The 19,708-nt window shown below is 43.1% G+C and overlaps 1 protein-coding gene across 2 annotated transcripts in view; it reads left to right on the top strand.

The window, feature by feature from the left end:
- Positions 1-19,708, top strand: part of LOC138750451 (rasGAP-activating-like protein 1) — a 313,399-nt gene that overhangs the window by 206,259 nt on the left and 87,432 nt on the right. For both annotated transcript variants that reach the window (XM_069912509.1, XM_069912508.1), the window contains exon 13: positions 15,282-15,394. In XM_069912509.1, coding sequence (XP_069768610.1) covers positions 15,282-15,394 — 113 coding nt within the window. The remainder of the gene's footprint in view (positions 1-15,281; positions 15,395-19,708) is intronic.

Below are 19,708 nucleotides of genomic sequence, written 5' to 3'. Positions count from 1 at the left end.
TAACTGAATTGACCAGACAAATCATTCTAATGAATTTTTGGATAATTGTATTGTAAGTATTGGGTAGTGTATGTAATGAGTGTGTAAGTTCAGAAAAATTATTTAATTCACAGTCCAATCTCTCTTCTCACTCCTCCACATTCACTGGTTGCAGGCAATTCTTATACTGTGCACAAAATTAACATTTATGCATTTCACCAGGCTTTGGTGCTTGAAAGGTAAATGATTACCATTCAGGAAGGTTCTTGTCAGTTTTCAGAGAGAGAGATTTGTTGCTTGTTGGACACCCACAACTGATTTCTTCAGATCAGCCACATCAGTATCTTGCCGAAGAAACTTTGCCCATCAGGGTTTTCCAGATGATAACCTCTTTCTTTCAGGTCACCACAGAGTTCCTTTTTGTTTCCCTTATTTCAAGTGAAACATTATGCAGCCAGTCCTCTCCTCTTGTATGGACAACAAGGGCATTGACCAGGCTGAACTAAGAACTCACAACCTGTCTTCAAAATGAGGTTTTCCACAAGCTTGTCAGCTTGTCCTGTTCCAGTCCCAGCTGCTGCTGCTTAACTGTAGAACTGAATTCTCTCTCTCTCTCTCTCTCACTCTCTCTCTCTTTCTTTTTTCCTCTCGCTCTCTCTCTCTCTCTCTCTCTCTCTCTCTCTCTCTCTCTCTCTCTCTCTCTCTCTCTCTCTCTCTCTCTCTCTCTCTCCTCCCTCCCTCTCTCCCTCCCCCAACTGTACTCAGACAGACTACGCCTCTGGACCTAATCATCTGAGTTCATTCATCTGTTGCTTTCCAAAACAATAATCCATTACCCCACAGCATGTCCAATTACCACCTATTTGTGAAGTCCTTATAGGCATCCTTCAAAGTTTTTCCAAAGGCACCCAGAGCCTGGACTATCTGTCTTGAGCAGAGTTCTGGCATTTTAAATGAGATCTGTTTTGAAGTGTTTGTATGTGACCTACACTAAAAAAACTGTAACATTTTATCTCCTTTAAAGCGTATCTATATTCAATATAAAATATAATATAATCTGTCACAGTACAATGTTTGCACTATAGCATTCATTTAAATGGTGAATCTGTTGGTAAGGTTTGCCAGAGTATCACAACAGCAGGTTATGGAGTTCTGCACGAACAGATTTGTGGGCATTCCTTGAGTTCCTGACACACCTCCTCAGTTCTAACAATGAATACAGATAGTCTTATTGTCCTTACCAGAAATTACAGCCAGTTAGATTTTGAGTAAGATACATATGGTTGTAGCAGCAGTTGTGCAACATAAACAAGCATCATTTTAATTTGGGAGCAATTAGACATAGAACCATAGAATGTTATAGTACAGAAAACAGGCCTTTCAGCCCTTCTAATCTGTGCTGACCATTATGTATTTTTGTGGTGAAACCACAACGAGCCTTTATTATCATGTCGTGACCCCTGAGGTCAACATTGTATGCTGAATCTCATTATAGTGTATGCATGTTAAGCCACTGTGCAAAAAAGCCTAATCCCATACAGCCCCCCCCTCAATTTTTTCTAATTGGCTTGCATCTTTTCCAGTTATACATTGAGGTATGAACATAAACATGTACAGTACATGTCCAATTATCTGAAATCGGATTCTCCAAAGTCCTCAGTTATCTGAAATAAATCAGGAATCCTCATTTATCCAAATATTTTTTGGAACCGAACTGACTGGGGACGTCAGGCTCCCGGCGCCGGCAGCGGCGGACCTCAGGCTCCCAGGCAGGGGTGGGACCCTCAGGTTCCCGGCACAAGCGGGGCCTCGGTGGGGATGTGTCGGGGCGATTGGCAGTGACTAACATTTTTTTTGGTGAGAATTAAACATAATTTTAATGCTTAAAAAGCCTTCCTTGTTGTTTGTTTTTGTTTAAACACTGTTACGAGTGATTTGCTGTTACTTTTAGGCTATTTTTAAAAAAATGACCAGTTCTCTGAAAAAACCATTTATTCGAAATAGGCTTGGTCCTGACCATTTCGGATATCGGAGTTGTACTGAATTATCATTATTTTCTTAACAGTCTTTAAATCTCCAGAGTCCATGAAAAAAACAAATAATTTCACTGTTTATTATTGTTCTTTTATGAGTTCAATGTCTTACAGTGAATTCTGTTGAAAATGTCTATTCTCAGTATTTTGCAAAATCCTTGTATCGCGTTGGTGGTTTGATGGTTCTCGTGCATGTTGTAACTGGTTGTGGTGATGTTAATGCTCGCAGGTCCCTTGCTGCATCCTGTGGTGGTTGTTGCTATTGAACATGTTGTTGGTGCTGATCACATGCTGATTTGCGACGACAATGTGTATATTGACTCTGTGTGGCAGCAGTTGTAGGCACTGTTGCTGGAGTGGCTGATGTTGCACCTGATGTTGTTGGAGTTGCCTGTGTATGCACATCTCCATCAATGTGGCTGTCTACTCTGTCGAGGCCAGTGGTTCTCAACCTTTGTCTTTCCACTCACATACCATTTTAAGTAATCCCTATGCCATCAGTGATTTGTGGGATTGCTTATGGTGGCATGTGGGTGGAAGGAAAAAAGTTTGAAAACCACTGTTTTCAACATACTTAATTGACTTGTTATGTGCATGGTTTCATAACTCCAAAGGAAATGGGCCAATGACAATTTTTCTCAAGCAAAATATTTCAGTAACAATTGGGTGATTTTCAACCTTCCCTTCCCACCCACATACCACCTTAAGAAATCCCTTACTAATCTCAGAGCACCAATGGCATAGGAATTACTTGAAGTGGTATGTGAGTGGAGAATCACTGGTCTAGGTCCTTTGGCGTTGCTTCATATGTCGATCTGATGTGCTTTCGATTTCAGTGATATAGTTGACTTTTGCCAAATATGACCGAGGCAACACTTTTATCATACACAGCCCAAGTTGCCACTCAGGATGTCCTTTATCATGAGCTTTTAAGACCTGCATTCTGACAGCTTCTCCCACTTTCAGTTCTTGTAGTTTATTTGTTGACCTGTCATACTGTGATTTTGTCTTTTTATTTTTCTCTCCTTTCTTCCCATACATTCTGTTCATAACTTTTGGCTTCAAGAGTTGTTTTACTGTTGATAATGTTGTCCGTGTTCAGTGTGACATTAATCCCTGTACTGGACTGCTGTGCATTCCTTCTGTAGGAGTATTTCTCCATTCGAGGATCGCTGTGGGCACATCTGTTCCTGACAACACATTTCTTCATGATTGTTTTGGTATTCTTCACAGTTGGCTCTGCCTTGCTGTTGGAATGCGGATGATGAGGGGATGAAGTGTGTTGTATTTCCCACTCATCCATGAAGCACTGAAACTCATCACTGGTGAACTGTGATCCGTTATCATTCATTAATTCATCCAGGATACCAAAGAACCTGAAATGTGAATTGAGGCACATAATCTCATCTGCACTTGTAATTGACTCCATCTCATCTACTTCCCAGAAGTCTGAGTCGTAATCAACTGTGATCAAATGGTCTTTTCCATCCAGTATGAATAGGTCTGTCCCTACTTTCATCCACAGTCTGTCTGGGATTGCATGAGTCTGGAGGGGTTCCTTTGGTTGCTGGGCTTGAAACTTGTTGCAAGCATTGCACTGCCTGATGTTATCTCTTATCTCACGTTGGGCCAGAATGTGACATCTCTAGCCTTCCTCAACTTGGCTTGATTCCTTGGTGGCTTGCATGGATACGTTGCACCATTTCTCTTCTCACCTGCTTATTAACTATGGCTCTTGTATCATTGTCGAGTATGCCATCATGGGTTATAATCTCATCCCTGTGCACCCAACACTCACATATGGTGACTGGTGTGTTGTTGACTGTCTCTGGCCAACCTCTCATCACCACATCTTTAAGTACTTGTAGTGTTTCATCTCTTTCAGTCATTTCTTTCATTTGCTGAAGTCAGCTTGAGCAACAAAGCTGGGTTTATTTCCTCAATTTTTCTCATTGTTTTGCTCTGCTGACTCATGGTGAAGATTTCATAATCTGTGCTATCTTTTGCTTTTCTTCAGTGAGCTGACCTTGATAATATGTCTGTGATGTACATGAGCTTTCCTTGTTTGTATTTCACATTCAGGTTGTAATTCTGTAACTTTAGCAACATCCTTTGCAGGCATTTGGGTGGTGCCAGTGGAGGTTTCCTGAAGATGGTTTGCAGCGGTTTGTGCTCTGTTTCCACAGTGATCTTCTCTTTGCCAAACAAGTTCTGCTTGAAGTGTTCACATGCAAAAATGATTGCCAGACATTTCTGTCTGGGCATAGTTTCTCTCTTTCTCTGTTAATGCCCTTGATGCAAATGTGACTGGTTGAAAGCATTGAATAAGAGTTGCTCCGAGGCCTACTTTTCAGGCATCATAGTATAGCGTCACTTCATCATGTACATCATAGTACTTCCGCATTGGTGCAGTGGTGATCAGGTGCTTGATGCGATTGTAGGCTGACTCTTGTTCTGTGCCCCAAAACCACTTCATTTCCTTCTCCCTCAGCTTTATCAGTGGTTCACATTCTGATGACAGGTTGGGCAATACTTCACAAGATAGTTCACAAAGCTTACGAAGTGCTGAATGCCTTGATATCTGAAGGTCATTCAATCTCTAGTACAGCTTGGACCTTCTCAGGATCTGTACAAGGTCCTTCAGTAGTAAGTACATGGTCAATGTTCTTCACTTCAGCCTTCCTGAGCTGTATCGTGTTCAGCTTCAGATTCACCTGATGTGCTCCCTCTACCAGTCTGATGAAGTTCTTGTCATGATCAGCAATGGCTTCATCCAGTATCTCCACATCCATACACTACGAGATCATGAACTATAGCCTCAACACCTGACAGGTCTTGGACTACTTCATGCTGTCTCCGTTGATACACCTCAGGACCAATGGACCAAATGGCATGTGCAACCATCTGTAGCATCTAAATGGTGTCCAAAAAGTCATCAAGTAACTCCTGCTCTCATCCAACTTTATTGGCTGGTTTCCATCCTTAGCTTTAAGGATCGTGAACACTTTCACTTCAGTGAGCTGGGGTTGGATTTCTTCTATAATTGGCATTGGGTAGTAAGATTTGAGTGCCTGATTGCAGTCTTTAGGGTCTAGGCATACCCTAAGCTTTCCAGGTTTCCTCACAGCAACCATACTATTGATCCATTCAGTAGGAGTAGTGACCTTCTGCATCACTCCCTTAACCTCTAGCTCTTTGATGTTCTCTTTGAGGCTGGTCTTGGGAGCTGCTGGCACTCTTCGAGGTAGGTGCTGAACTGTCTTGAAACTCACGTCAACCTCCAAATGTTATTTGCCAGTGAGTCCTCCAGTCTGGTGAATACATCCTTGACATCTCTTAGGATTTAATCTCTAGTGGCCAGATTTTTCTGCACCTCTATTACATTGACCTGCTGCGGTACATTGCATGTGACTAGTCGAATACTCTCACTTACTTGTGTGGATAACAAAATAAGGTGACCAGCATCCACCACTTGAAATCTTACCTTGCATTGTGTGCCATTGCAATGTACATACAAATCCAGTTGCCCTCCAGGTTGTATAAGCTCTTGACCAAATGGCCTCAGGTTGACCTTGGATGTTTGCAAGCTGAGATCTCCATTTTTCATCACTTCATGCATGCTTGCAAAATTCATGACACTGCAAGTGGTTCCAGTGTCTATCTGACACTTTATTGGTTGATAGTGAGACTTGTCTGCTGTCTCATCTGCTTGGACAATCCACTTCTGGCCTTGTGTGTTTACACTGTTCACGAGCATCTACTGTGTATAACGATTCATCACTGTCATTGTTGGCTTTCTCTACTGTCTCCATAAACTTCACTACTTGTGACTTCTTAGACCACACATGTCAAACTCAGGCCCACGGGCCAAATTTGGCCTGTGATATAATTATATTTGGCCCGCAAGATCATATTAAATATGTATTAGAGCTGGCCCGCTGGCTGCCACGCCAGTATAGCGCATGCACAGCTAATACTACAAATCCCAGAATGCTTTGCAAATGCGTTGGCGCCGGCCCGTCAGCCCGCTAATCGCCCCCACCTCCTCTCTTTACTTTCATTAGCATCTGCGACCTGTCGCCCAACTCACGTGTAATAAACCCCTTACGAAAAATGGCCAAACAAAAGACAGAAAACAGGACCTTTCAAGACAGGTGGGAGGCAGACTATATGTTCATCATTTTAAAAGACAAACCTGTTTGTCTTGTATGTGGAGCCAGCGTGCCTGTAGTTAAAGAATATAACATACGACGTCACTATGAAACGAAACACCAGGACAGGTATAAGGATCTGAACGAGAAGCAAAAGCTCCAGAAGGTGGAGGAGATGAAAAGAAGTCTGGTTTTACAGCAAACTTTATTTTATATTTTATTTCTCATTTGTTAATGCTTCTTCTGGAAAGAGTTTAACCAAAACTATTATTAAACATTTATTTTAATAAGAAAAAGTTTAACATTACATATGTTGAAAGAAGAGAAAACATGCAGATGTTGTTGAAAATTTTCAATAAATATTTAGTTTGGCCCACGACTTAGTCCAAGTTTTTAATTTTGGCCCTCTGTGAATTTGAGTTTGACACCCCTGACTTAGACAGACAATTTCTGGCAAAAGGATTGTTCTTTTGTCATTTTGCATACTGTGAACCCCATGCTGTGCAGGCTTCTCTCTCTTTCTGATGATGTCCACCACAGTATTTACATTCCGGCCTCGGTCTTTTGTCTCCTTTCTGCAATGAGCTGGCTTTGCTCTGCTGCCTCCCACTGAACTTTGTGATCTTCTTCTGTTTTCCATAATTATTCACTGCATGAACTATCTCTGCCTTGCTCACTGCTCTTAAGTTTCTCTTTTATGACTCCTGCACGTGCCGATTGCTTTCTGCAGTGTACGTTTATCCTCCCTCAACAAACGGGCTCTCACAGCTGGATCTTTGGTGCCTAGCACAATCCTATCCCTCATTAAATCTTCGTTTGGCATTCCAAACTCGCATGACTCAGCTAGTTTTCTCAACACTGTCACACTTTGATCAATGGATTCATTTTTATGCTGATCACGAGTGTTAAATGTGTACCACTCAAATATGCCAATCGTAGCAGGTTCAAAATGTTCCTTCAATTTCTTGAGTATTTCTGCACTTTCCTTTGTTCTTCACTTGTTGCATCTAGCGGAGTGTAAACTCTGTAGCACTCTTTCCCCATGAGAGATAACAAAGTAGCTACTCTAATGTTATCTGGCTTCTTGTCTACCTCAGTTGCTATTTCATAATTCCCATTACTGGAACTGAAACATTTCCAATTTCTTCTCCAATCCCTTTCATTTCCATCAGTGTTGGTACTGGAAAATGTGCAGATGTCGTGGGTTATCAATCAGTACTCCATTCTCTACAGAAATCTGCAAGTATCTATCAAAACTAAAGCACTAGTGTATTTTTCTGACAAAAGAAATCGATCTGGTTCTCGTGTTTGCAAGTGTGAGCACACATGGGTAATAAAAGGCTTCAGTGGCTACTTACTCATTACGCTAAGTCCACTCGTCCACTTAGCAGGTCACTTTTATCATTGGGGTTTGGTGTGGAGTAGGTGGACTTTCTTATGGGGTTGGTCTTATTGCCACTCATATGCCTCCAGAGCAGGACTGGTCTTGATGACGTCAACCAGGTTGCTAACATCATCCCCAATGTGGACTTCCTGGGGAAGGAAAACATTTGTTCATGTGGTGTGTTGTTAGTGGCTGTACACAGGAGGGATCTAATCATATGGACCACCTCAGGGAGGACCTCCTGATAATGGGAGGCCAGTAGGCCTCTTGATTTCAAGGCTAGGAGGTCTGCCTTCCAAATATTGCTTTTCCCTCGGTGGCTATGCCTCGCGGCAAAAGGTACTGATGCAGCTCATTGCTCATGAAGGAGGACCCCCCATCACTGTGGATGTAGCTCTGGTACCCGAATAGGGTAAAGATGCTGGTCATGTCCAGGAAGGGGATGGCAAAGGGTAATCGGGAGTATTCATCACCGATGTTGAGTAAGTACAGGTTTCAGTTGAAGGAGGGCAGGGGACCCTTGAAATTCATGCTCAGGCATTCAAAGGGGTATGTGTGACTTGTCGGGCTTGTAGGAGCGTGGCTTGCACTCAGTGCAGATCTGGCCGTTTCTGGTCAGCGCCCTGACTTCATCATTGGAATAGGGATGGTATGTAGCTTTGATGAAGTGAAAAACGGCTGGTGACTCCGGGTTGACAGAGGTTATCATGGAGTGCTTGGAGTCAATCAAACTGCAAAGTGGTGGATGGGATAGGGCATCTGAAGGTTCGTTAAGCTTCCCAGGCTGGTAAAAGATGTCATAGTTATAGGTAGAGTGTTCTATTCTCCACCTCAGAATCTTAATCATTTTTGATTTGATTTCTGTTGCTTAATTATTAAACATAAAATGACTGCATGTTGGTCATTCAACAGGGTAAATTATTTGCCAGCCAGATAGTGCCTCTAGTGTTACACTGCCTCAGTGATTGCCTGGGCCTCTTTCTCAATAGAGGAATGCTGGAGTTCAGGGCTATGGAGGGTGCAGGAGAAAAATGCCATGGGTCTGCCCACTTGGTTAAGGGTGGCGGCTAGGGCAAAGTCAGAGGCATTGCTCTCCAACTGGAATGCATGCATCGTGGTCTTGGCGATGTCGCCTTTGATGTGGGTGAAGGCTGCCCGAGCTTCCCCTGACAGGGGGAAGGAGGTGGGCTACACCAGGGGCCGAACCTTGACAGCGTGATTGGCGACCCACTGGGCATAGTATAACAAGAAGCCTAGGTACCTCTTCAGGGCCATTTGACTGTGAGGGAGTGGGAGCTCCATCAGGGGGTTCATGTAGTTGGGGTCAGGACGTCGTGTTCCACGACACATCCGAGGATGTGCAGAACACATTTGTTTTTATTATCAAAGAGGTTGAATGCCTTGGCCACTTGGAGGAAATTTTCTCAGTTCAATGAACCCCTCAGCCAGAAGCTGTTGCATCCCTGACCTAATGAATGCCGTGTCCCCAGTTCAGTATCGCCTGCTCTTGGTAGTGATGGGGGGAGATTGGCAAACAGGAGATTGGCAAATACACAGTGCTGCTAGGGAGAGGGGAGGGTCTGGATTATAGATTTTGGCATAGTAACCCTTCTTCCCGCATCCTGAGCCCACACTGCTTCCTTGGTTGGGCAGCACTTCTGAGGATGCTTCATTTGGCTGCAGAAATGGCACTTTGGGTGCTCAGCAGCTGCGGTGGTGGCAATGGAGTTGGGGTGCCCCCGTGTGGAGGTGGCCTGCGACCCCGCGTCCCAAGATGGTGGTGCTCGCATTCCACATGAGCCGGTCACGTTGTCGGAGGAAAACGAGTCTGTTCTGGAGAGCTATAATCCAACGTTTTGGAAACCTCGAAGGCTCTGTGGAACGCCAGTTCATCCAGTTCCAGCAGCTGCTGTGGGTATAGTCTAATCAGATCCATCCTAAATGAGCTAATTTGTGTAAACCTCAGCAGTAGCGTCCTGTAGCCACACAAGTTCGCACAGGACCCAAAAGTATTCCTTGAGGAGCTCACCAGGTTGTTGCTTGCGAGTGGCCAGTAGATGTCTGGCATAGACCGCATTTGTCCTGGGCCTGTACTGGTTTTGGAGCTTGTTCATGGCCTCCTCATAAGTTACATAGAAACATAGAAACATAGAAGATAGGAGCAGGAGTAGGTCATTCGACCCTTCGAGCCTGCTCCGTCATTCAACGAGATCATGGCTGATCTTAAAGTTCAGTACCCCGTCCCCGCCTTCTCTCCGTAACCTTTAATACCCTTATACTGAAGAAATATATCTAATTCCCTCTTAAATATATTTAATGAACCTGCCTCTACTGCCCTCTGTGGCAATGAATTCCATAGATTCACCACCCTCTGGGTCAAGAAATTCCTCCTCATCTCGGTCCTAAATGGTTTGCCTATTATCCTCAAACCATGGCCCCGGGTTCTGGATTTTCCCATCATTGGAAACATCCCATCTGCATCCATTCTGTCCAGTCCTGCCAGAATTTTATAGGTCTCTATGAGATCCCCTCTCAATCTTCTAAACTCCAGGGAGAACAATCCCAATTTGCGCAATCTTTCCTCACAAGTCATTCCTGCCATTCCAGGCATCAGCCTGGTGAATCGCCTCTGCACTCCCTCCATTGCAAGAACAAGTTGTGTGGCCCCTGATTATTGTGTAGGCACAGTGGCCTACCTGTGATCGTAGAAGGCATAGCTTCTTGTCGTCGTAACCCCTGAAGTGAGCAGAGGTGTGCAGAGGAGCCAGAGCTTGAATCGGTCTGGGGCTTCGTGTAACTGTGGATCAATGTCTAGCTTGTCCAGCCACAGCAACTTATCCATTGCAGTAAAAAACTTTATGGTAATAAAATTGATGCACTATCAATAACACCAAAAGACTGGAGTTACTAGATGACAGGTTTTTAGTACCTGTTGCTGGCACAATTCCAGGATTCATACTGATGGAGGGACTCGGGCGTAATCACCTTTATTGGGGAATTCCAGGTGGTGGAGTTATAGGGAGGAGGTGGGCATAAAGCTATGACCCCTCATATTTATCTCCCCCAGTCTAAGTGGAAAGAGCCTACTCGCATCCACTCTGTCTATGCTTCTCATCACCATGTAAACCTCTATCACATCTCCCCTCATTTTTCTTCGCTCCAAAGAATAAAGTCCTAACCTGTTTAATCTTTCCCTTTAACTCAACTCCTGTAGACCTGGCAACATCCTAGTAAATCTCCTCTCCACTCTTTCAATCTTATTGATATCCTTCCTGTAGTTCAGCAACCAGAAATGCACAAAATATTCCAAATTTGGCTTCACCAATGTCTTAAACAACTTCAACATAACATCCCAACTCCTATACTCAATACTAAAAGTTTTCTTTATAATCCTGTCCACCTGTGACACCACCTTCAGGGAACAACGTATCTATATTCCCAGATCTCTTTGCTCCTCCACACTCCTCAGTGCCGTATCATTTACTGCGTATGTCCTACCTTGGTTTGCTTTTCCAAAATGCATGTCCTCATACTTGTCTGCATTAAACTCCATCTATCATTTATTTGGTCCATTCTCCCAATTGGTGCAGATCCCTCTGCAAGCTTTGAAAATCCTCCTCACTGTCCACAAACAACAATGGTCTCAACACAGATCCCTGAGGCACACCACTAGTCACAGGCCTCCAGTCTGAGAAGCAATCATCCACTATCTCTCTGGCTTCTCCCATTCAGCCAATTTCAAATCAAGTTTGCAATCTCCCCATCGATACCTGGTGTCTGAACCTTCTGAACTAACCTCCCGTGTGGTATTAAAATCCATGTAGACAATCCATACCCTTTCCTTCATCTACCTGCTCAAAAAATTCTACAAGATTCATTAAACTCGGCCTATCACACGAGTTGACTGTCCTTAATCAGCCCATGGCTTTCAAAATGCCTATATATCTTATTTCTCAGAACTCCTTTCAATAATTTACCCACTACTGACATCAGACTCACCAAGATATAATTACCTGGTTTATTTTTGGAGTCTCTTTTTGAAAAATTGTTCAACTCTGTGGCTAATATATCTGCCAGGGCCCCCCTGCAATTTCAACACTAGTCCCCCTCAAGTTCCAAGGGAATATTATATCCAGCCTGGGGGATTTATCTACTTTTATTCGCTGTAAGGGAGCAAGCACCTCCTCCTCCTTAATCTCCATATGTTTCATGTCACTACTGCCTGTTTCCCTTCCTTTCTTGTACCAGCTTCCTGAGCAAATACTGATGCAAAAAAAAAATCTTTAAGATCCACACATAGTTGACCACTTTGATCCTCTAGGGGACCAATTTTGACCCTTACTATCCTTTTACACTTAATATACTTGAAGAAAGCCTTTTGGGTTTGCCTTCACATTATCTGCCAATGCAAACTCATGTCTTCCTTTTGCCTTACTGATTCCTTCTTGAGTATTTTCTTACAGTTTCTTACTCTTCTAGTACCTCATTTGCTCCTTGATGCCTATATCTGCTCTACACATTCCTCTTCTTCTTAACCAGATCATTAATATCCCATGAAAACTAAGGTTCCCTGAGCCTATTAACTTTGCCTTTAATCCGAACAGGAACATGCAAACTCTGCACTCTCAAATTTTGCCTTTGATGGGCTCCACTTACTGAACACTCTTTGCCTGAAAACAACATATCTCAATCCACTCTTCCTAGATTCTTTCTCATTTCCACAAAATTTGCCTTCCTCCAATTTCGAATCCCAACATGAGGACCAGACTTATCCTTTTCCATAAATAATTTGAAACAATTACATTATGGTCACTGGACCCAAAATGTTCACCTACACATACTTCTGTCAGCTGACCTGTCTGGTTCCTTAATAGGAGATCAAGTATTGCATCCTCTCTCATTGGTACCTCTATATATTGATTTAGAAAAATTTCCTGAACACATTTTACAAACTCCAACCCATCCAGCCCTTTTACAGTAAGGGAGTCCCAGTCAATACGTGGAAATTTAAAATCTACTATCACAACTTTTTGTTTCTTACATTGGTCTGCTATCTCTCCTCCAATTCTCTCTGACTATTGGGCGGTCTATAATACAAACCTCTCAGTTTGGTCACACCTTTCCCGTTTCTCAACTCCACCCATATGGCCTCTGTAGCAAACCCTCCTGGCTATCCTGACTTCTCATAGATGAGATATTTTCCTTGACTAGCAATGCCATTCCTCGCCTTTCATCCCTCCCCCTTTATCATGTCTGAAACAAGGGAACCCCAGAATACTAAGCTACCAGTCCTGCCCCTCCTGTAATCAAGTCTCACTAATACCAATAATACCATAATCCCCCATGTCAATCTACGCCCTAAGCTTGTCAGCCTTTCTCACAATACTCCTTGCATTAAAATAAATACTCCTGAGAAAATTTCTATCATGTACAAACCTTTGAATTCTGTCTGTATATGCAGGCCTTGCATGACCTTTATCCTCCTCTTTCTCACTAACTGCTCTAATATTCTGCATTAAAATAAATACTCCTGAGAAAATTTCTATCATGTACAAACCTTTGAATTCTGTCTGTATATGCAGGCCTTGCATGACCTTTATCCTCCTCTTTCTCACTAACTGCTCTAATATTCTGGTTCCCCTCCCCATGCAAATCTATTTAAAATCCATTAGGGCTAGATAAACAAACCTACCCACAAGGGCATTAATCCCTTTCCAGTCCAAATGCAATCTATCCCATCAGTACAAATCCCACCTTCCCTGGAATGGAACCCAGTGATCTAGAAACCCAAAGCCCTCCCAACTACACTATGTCCTCAGCCACGTGTAAAGCTGCCTTCTCCTCCTATTTTTAACTTCTCCAGTATGTGGCACGGGAAGCAGTCCTGAGATCACTACCCTGAAGATCCTCTTCTTCAACCTAGTGCCTTATTCCCTGAACTCACCTTGCAGGACCTCTTCAGCTTCCTACCTGTGCCACTGGTCCCTACATGGACCACAACACCTGGCTGATCACCCTCCCATCAAGAATGTCGTGAACTTGATCTGAGATATCCCAGACCCTGGCACCAGGGAGACAATATACGATCCAGGATTCACGATCTCCTCCACAGAACCTCTCATCTTTCTTCCTAACTATGGAATCCTCTATCAATACAGCCTGCTTTTTTTTCCTCCTTCCTTTCTTAGCCTCTGTGCCAGAGACCTGATTGCCATTGGCTTGTAGCCAGTAGGCCATCTCCCTCAACAGTGTCCTTGTTTTTCAGGGGGATGCCCACTGGGAGAAAAATGGTGAGAAATGGGTGACTGCAAATGGGCAGCAATTTAAATTACCTGAATTTATTTTCCAGTAATTTCAATGGGTGTGAGGGTTGGGTGGGATGTAAAGCCTTTCTCCATTCTTGCATTTCATGAAAAATTAATAATTCCCACAAGTGCCAGTGAAGGTCCACAATGTGGCCCTTCATAAACACCTCAGAAAGGTGAAAAAATACTTCACTGTGATCACATTACCTTCCATTATGTTCTGTGTGTGTGTGCGTGCTTGTGTGTTTATGTCTTAAAAAAGAATATTCAATCTTATGTTCCTGGAATGATTTCAGCCATCTTGAGCAAATCTGGAGAATTGCCCAAGTACTGTATATTTTTGGAGTAGCAGCAGATGAGAATGTACCCATAGCGAAGAGTGTAAAATCCTTGAATTCTTCTCCTATGGCATGGTTGTGTCCTCAGGAAACACAATGGCAATGAGTTTCCCAACAATGTTAAAAATTCCTAAAATTCGTCATTAGAGTCCTTTTTAATTTATAAAACCACAATGCTGCTGTTTGAGTGACTGATTTAGGTCACTGGTGGCTTCATTGGTAACGATAATAGAATAAGGTTTGCTCATGCTAAGGCTATATTCATTTTGGTCTTAAAATAAAGAGAAATCATTTGACTAAAGTTGACACTTGGTTTATAATGTTGTTTATTTTATTTGCTTATGTCATTGTACATTGGGATGCTTTTCTATGTCAAAGAGCTATTAATAGATAAAGTATTTAACTGATTACTGTATCATTATTCAATTGTGCATTAATTAGATGTCCTGTGTGCCTATGCATATCTTAATCAAAAGTGTGTAATTGTCTTGCCCACTTATAAAAGTGAGAAAGATTTGCAGATTGACCTCAGATTAAAAATAAAAATGTCATGTGTGTCAAAGTTCGCCAATTACATCAAGAAAGTTCAAATTGATCTTAAATTTGTAATTTACAGCAGATTAAGAGTTACTGATACTTAAAATGAATCCAAATTACACGTTTAAGCTATTTCTTAAGGATAGATAGCCTATTATTTTTCATTTAATTTGGTTACATAGTAAGATGTTAGTATCTGGCCAAAAGTTTCATGTTTTTTATGATCTTAATTATCAAGAAATGTGTTAGTCGTTATTATTCTAACTGAGTTTAAAAGCTACTAATGTAAAATGAATATGATGGTGAATCAGGAAGTCACATTTAATCATCCAAATAATTAAGGCTATCAGTTCTGCAGTCGAAAATAAGAAAAAAATGTGACGTGTTCAACAGAGGAGATCTGGTGGTTGGCGTTACTGCTCAACTGTTGAAAATGAGATCACTATTGCAATAAAATTATTTCAGAAGTCCTTTCATCAGATATTTATTCTCCTTTCAACAAGTCGATAAACATTATGAAATGATTTCACAATAATGGCTTTCATTTCTTGCAGTTGGTGGGAATGCCATATTTACATGAGGTACTGAAGCAAGTTGTTAACCGTATTTTTGATGAGAAGAAATATATTGAACTGGATCCTTGTAAGATCGACCTTAACAAAATAAGGTACAGCTCAGTTATACCTGTGTGTCTTTCATTTCTTTATTTTCTTTGATTTTGTTCTTAATCATATTTTTTAAGTGAGTTTGGAGAAGGCTAGTTCACAGAAAAGGACAAGATTATGGGTGATGGAAATGAAGCAGAAAATGCTGGAATCTACAAGTTGGGCATCAACGTCTCAGGTACAGGTTTGTAAGATAAGTGGAACTTTATGGAGACTGGGCCTAAGTGGAGGAAGTGATTTGCTTGCAGAAAAACCAACAAAGTATTACAAACAAAATGCTTTTGGCATATTGGCCATATATCAAATGATTGAGTACAGGATTTGGAATGTTGTTGTAAAGATGTATAAGACATTGGTGAGGCCAAACTTGGAGCAGTTTTAGTCACCTAACTACAGGAAAAATATCAATAAGGTTGAAAGAGTGCAGAGAAGATTTACTAGGATGTTGCCCAGACTTCAGGAAAAGGTTAAATAAGTTGGAACTTTATTCCCTGGAGCATAGAAGAATGAGGGGAGATTTGAAAGAGGTCTTTAAAATTATGAGGGGCATAGACAGAGTAAATGTAGGTAGGCTTTTTTTACTGAAGATAGTTGAGATACAAACTAGAGGACATGGGTGAAAGGGGAAGAGTTTAGGGGGAGCTTCTTCATACAGAGAGGGGTGGGAGGGTGGAATGAACTGCCAGCTGAAGTGGTGAATGCAGGGTCAATTTTAATATTTAAGAAGAATTTGGACAGATACATGGGTGGGAGAGATATGGAGGGTTATGGGCTGGGTGCAAGCCAGTGGGACTAGGCAGAAAAATGGTTTGGCACAGACTAAAAAGGCTGTAGCTTTTATTAGGGTCACACAGTAGTCTTCGAAAGGGTTCTGGATTTAGCTGGGAAACTAAGGTTGTTTGTGAACAGATGGAGGGGGGGGGGCAGCCATCAATACAACACATTTCTAGTGAATCCCAGTTCACTGCATGCACCCCTTCCTGCAGTATGTAGTTGAAAAATGTAGTTATTTACAAATTTACAGACTTAAGCAGTCCAGGGATCTGGAGATCCTGGTGGTGCGCATTAGTACTGGGGGGCCTTGGACTCCTTGGGACTTCTGGTTCCCTTGTGGGGGAAGAGTGGCAGGCTGGGTCTGCAGCTCGATGGTGGAGGGGAATGCACCTTCCTCCTGAACCAAATTCCCTGAGGCCCTGACTGTGGGTGGTGAGAATGAGCTCCATGGCTCACAGGGCACTTGAGGCAATGGACCCTCTGTTCCAGTGGGTGCCAGGTACCTGATGGAGATGGTGTCCTCCCTGCCATCCGAGTACTCCACATAGGCGTACATGGGATTGGTGTGGAGCAGTTTCATCCTTTCCACCAGGGGTCGGTCTTGCTTCTCCTCACATGCTTCCTGAGAAGGACTGGACCAGGTTGGGAGTGTAGTTCCCGATGCTGACCTTCATTTGAAATTGAATAGGAGCTCATGGGGAATAGCGTTGGTCACAGTACATAGTAGCGACCGGATGGAATGGAGCACCATAGGAAGGATTTCCTGCCAGCATGAGTCTTAAAGGCCTTTTGACTACAGGGTCAGTTTGACAGCCTTCCAGATCATGGCATTCTCCTTTTCAACATGCCCATTCCTCTGGGGGTTGTAGCTATTAGTCCTGCTGGATGAGATGCCCCTCGCCAGCAGGGGCTGACATAGCTCGTCACTCATAAAAGATGAGCCCCGGTCGCTATGAGTATAGCCGGGATACTCAAACAGGTGAAAATGGAATCTAGGGCCTTTATGACTGATGACGTGTCTGGACGTGGAAGGGCAAACGGGAAGTGGGAGTACTCGTCAGTGATAGAGAGGAAGAAAGTTTTCCCGTTCGTGGAGGGGAGAGGTCCCTTAAAATCAACCCTGAGCCTTGACAAAATGAGCCATGTGGTTAGCCCCTGGATGGCAGAGCTCATTATACAGAGACCGCAGTTGGCCAGTGTGTGCAGAGGCACAGCTTCCTCTGGATAAGGCATCTGGAGGATTATTAAGAACTCCTGACTGATAGCCAATGTCATAATTGTAGGTGGAGAGCTCGATCCTCCACCCAGCAATCTTGTCATTTTTGATTTTGCCCCTCTTGACATTATTAAACATGAATGCGACTGAGTGCTGGCCAGTGAAGAGCGTAAATTTCCTACCAGCCAGGGAGTGTCTCCAGTGCTTTACAGCTTCTACAGTGGCTTGAGCCTCCTTTTCCACCAATGTGTTCCGGAGCTCGTGGCCTTGTAATATCCAAGAAAAAAAAATGCAACCAGCCTGCCCGCCTGGTTGAGGGTCGCGACCAGGGCTATGTCCGAAGTATCGCTTTCCACTTGGAAAGGTACATTCTCGTCCATTGCGTGCATGGTGGCTTTTGCAATGTGAGTCCGGAGATAGTTAAAAGCTATTTGGGTTTCAGCTGAGAGGGGGACTTTAGTGGCTTTTCAGAGAGCACGAACCATATCAATGTATTGAGGGATCCACTGGGTGTAATATGAGAAAATCCCTAGCTATCTCCTCAAAGCCGTTGTGGTCCTAGGAACAGTGAGCTCTGACAGGGGGCGCATCCTATCAGGATCAGAGCCAATTATGTCATTCTCCACCACGTAGCCAAGGATAGCCAGATGTTTAGTCCTAAACACGCACTTATTAGAGTCATACGTGAGGTTTGGGGCTTTCGCCACGTGGAGAAATCTCTAGAGGTTGGTGTCATGGTCTTCCAAGGAATGGCCACAGATGGTGACATTATCAAGGTAGGGGAAGGTAGCCTTCAACCCATACTCATCCACTATTCTGTCCATCTGCCTCTGGAAGATAGAAACCCCATTAGTGATACTGAAAGGGACCCTCTGGAATTAATAGAGATGACCATTAGCCTCAAATGCTGTATGGATGGTCCTCGGAATGAATTGGCAGCTGGTGATAACACTCAGGCCCTGAATTCCTGCCCCTAGAACCTGCCACAGCCCTCGGATCTTTTCTTGCTGTCAAGGGCTTGTGAATATATATATATATTTATAAGTATCCCTGACATTTAAAGGTTGATTAAATAGATTTAAATCATAAAAATAAATAATATTTAATTTTAGAGAAACATTGAAAAAAAAATTGTGTGCAAATGTTTAGAAATTGAAATAAAGCTATGGTATGGAGCCTTGGTCAAATAGACCCAATACTGCACAATATCATTCACCATGTCTGAAATTTGAGGCGGGGGTATGTGTCCAGGAGTGTGTACCAATTAATAGTTTGACCATAATCAATTACTAGGCTGGACTTGTTTTGCCCTTTTACCACTACCACTTGCGCTCTCCATGGGCTGGTGTTAGGTTCAATGATATCTTTGTCGAGCAGACGTTGTATCTCAGACTTTATGAACTCTCGGTCTGCTGTGTTGTACCTCCTGCTCTTGGTGGCAATTGGTTTCTAGTCTGAGGACCGATTCGGGAAGAGAGGTGGAGGGGTCAATATTCAGTGTGGAGAGGCTGCATGTAGGTTCTGATTTTAGGGGCCCTCTGTTCCAAACCGTTATAGGGGGGGAGAGGAACAGAATACTCCAAGGTCACGCTTTTAAGGTGACACAGGAAGTCCAGGCTCAACAACACCGGATCACACAATTAATCAAGTATATATTGGCGAAATTTACAGAACTCCCCTCCCCCCCTTAAAATGACAGATGTACTATACAATGTTGTTGAATACGTGTAGAATGTGAATGAGATTCAAGGAATATGCGATAATTGGTAGGATTCATCTTTAGGTTGTATTCCTGCACAGTTCGTGAGTCTATGAAGCTTTCAGTAGAGCCTGTATCGATTAGGCATTTAGAGGAATGTCCGTTTACCTTCAAAGTCACTATGGAGATGCTGAGCTGGTGAGGTCTGTCCTGATCTTGGATCATTGAGGGTAGGACTCCGGAGACTCCATACACCTCACTCGAATGGCCCCCACTCCCCACTGGATTGGCCTGTGTGGGTAAGATGGTGTGGACCTTATGGCATAGCACGATAGCCACCCTCCTTTCTCCTTTGACAATGATAGCATGAGTTTGAATTTGTGTCATTGGAAAGAGCTTTTTTGCCCCATTTCCTCATTGTCACTGCCACCCTCCATTGGCGTGTAGCATGGCAAGTGGGCTCGGGTGAATTTGGGACAGATGCTTGGGGCCAGCTAGTTATTCATGGATGGATGGCCAACTATGATAATGGTTTCTTTAATTGCAGCAGATAATATTCTGCTTCAGTATAACTTCTTGACCTGTTTGACTTCCAGGGGAAGCCTTACTTTTGGATCAAAGCCCATT

Source organism: Narcine bancroftii, unplaced genomic scaffold (assembly GCF_036971445.1).
Source record: "Narcine bancroftii isolate sNarBan1 unplaced genomic scaffold, sNarBan1.hap1 Scaffold_151, whole genome shotgun sequence".
Classification (NCBI taxonomy): Eukaryota; Metazoa; Chordata; class Chondrichthyes; order Torpediniformes; family Narcinidae; genus Narcine; species Narcine bancroftii.
Note: the sequence above shows the minus strand (reverse complement) of the source record. Positions and strands in the feature narration are given on the sequence as shown.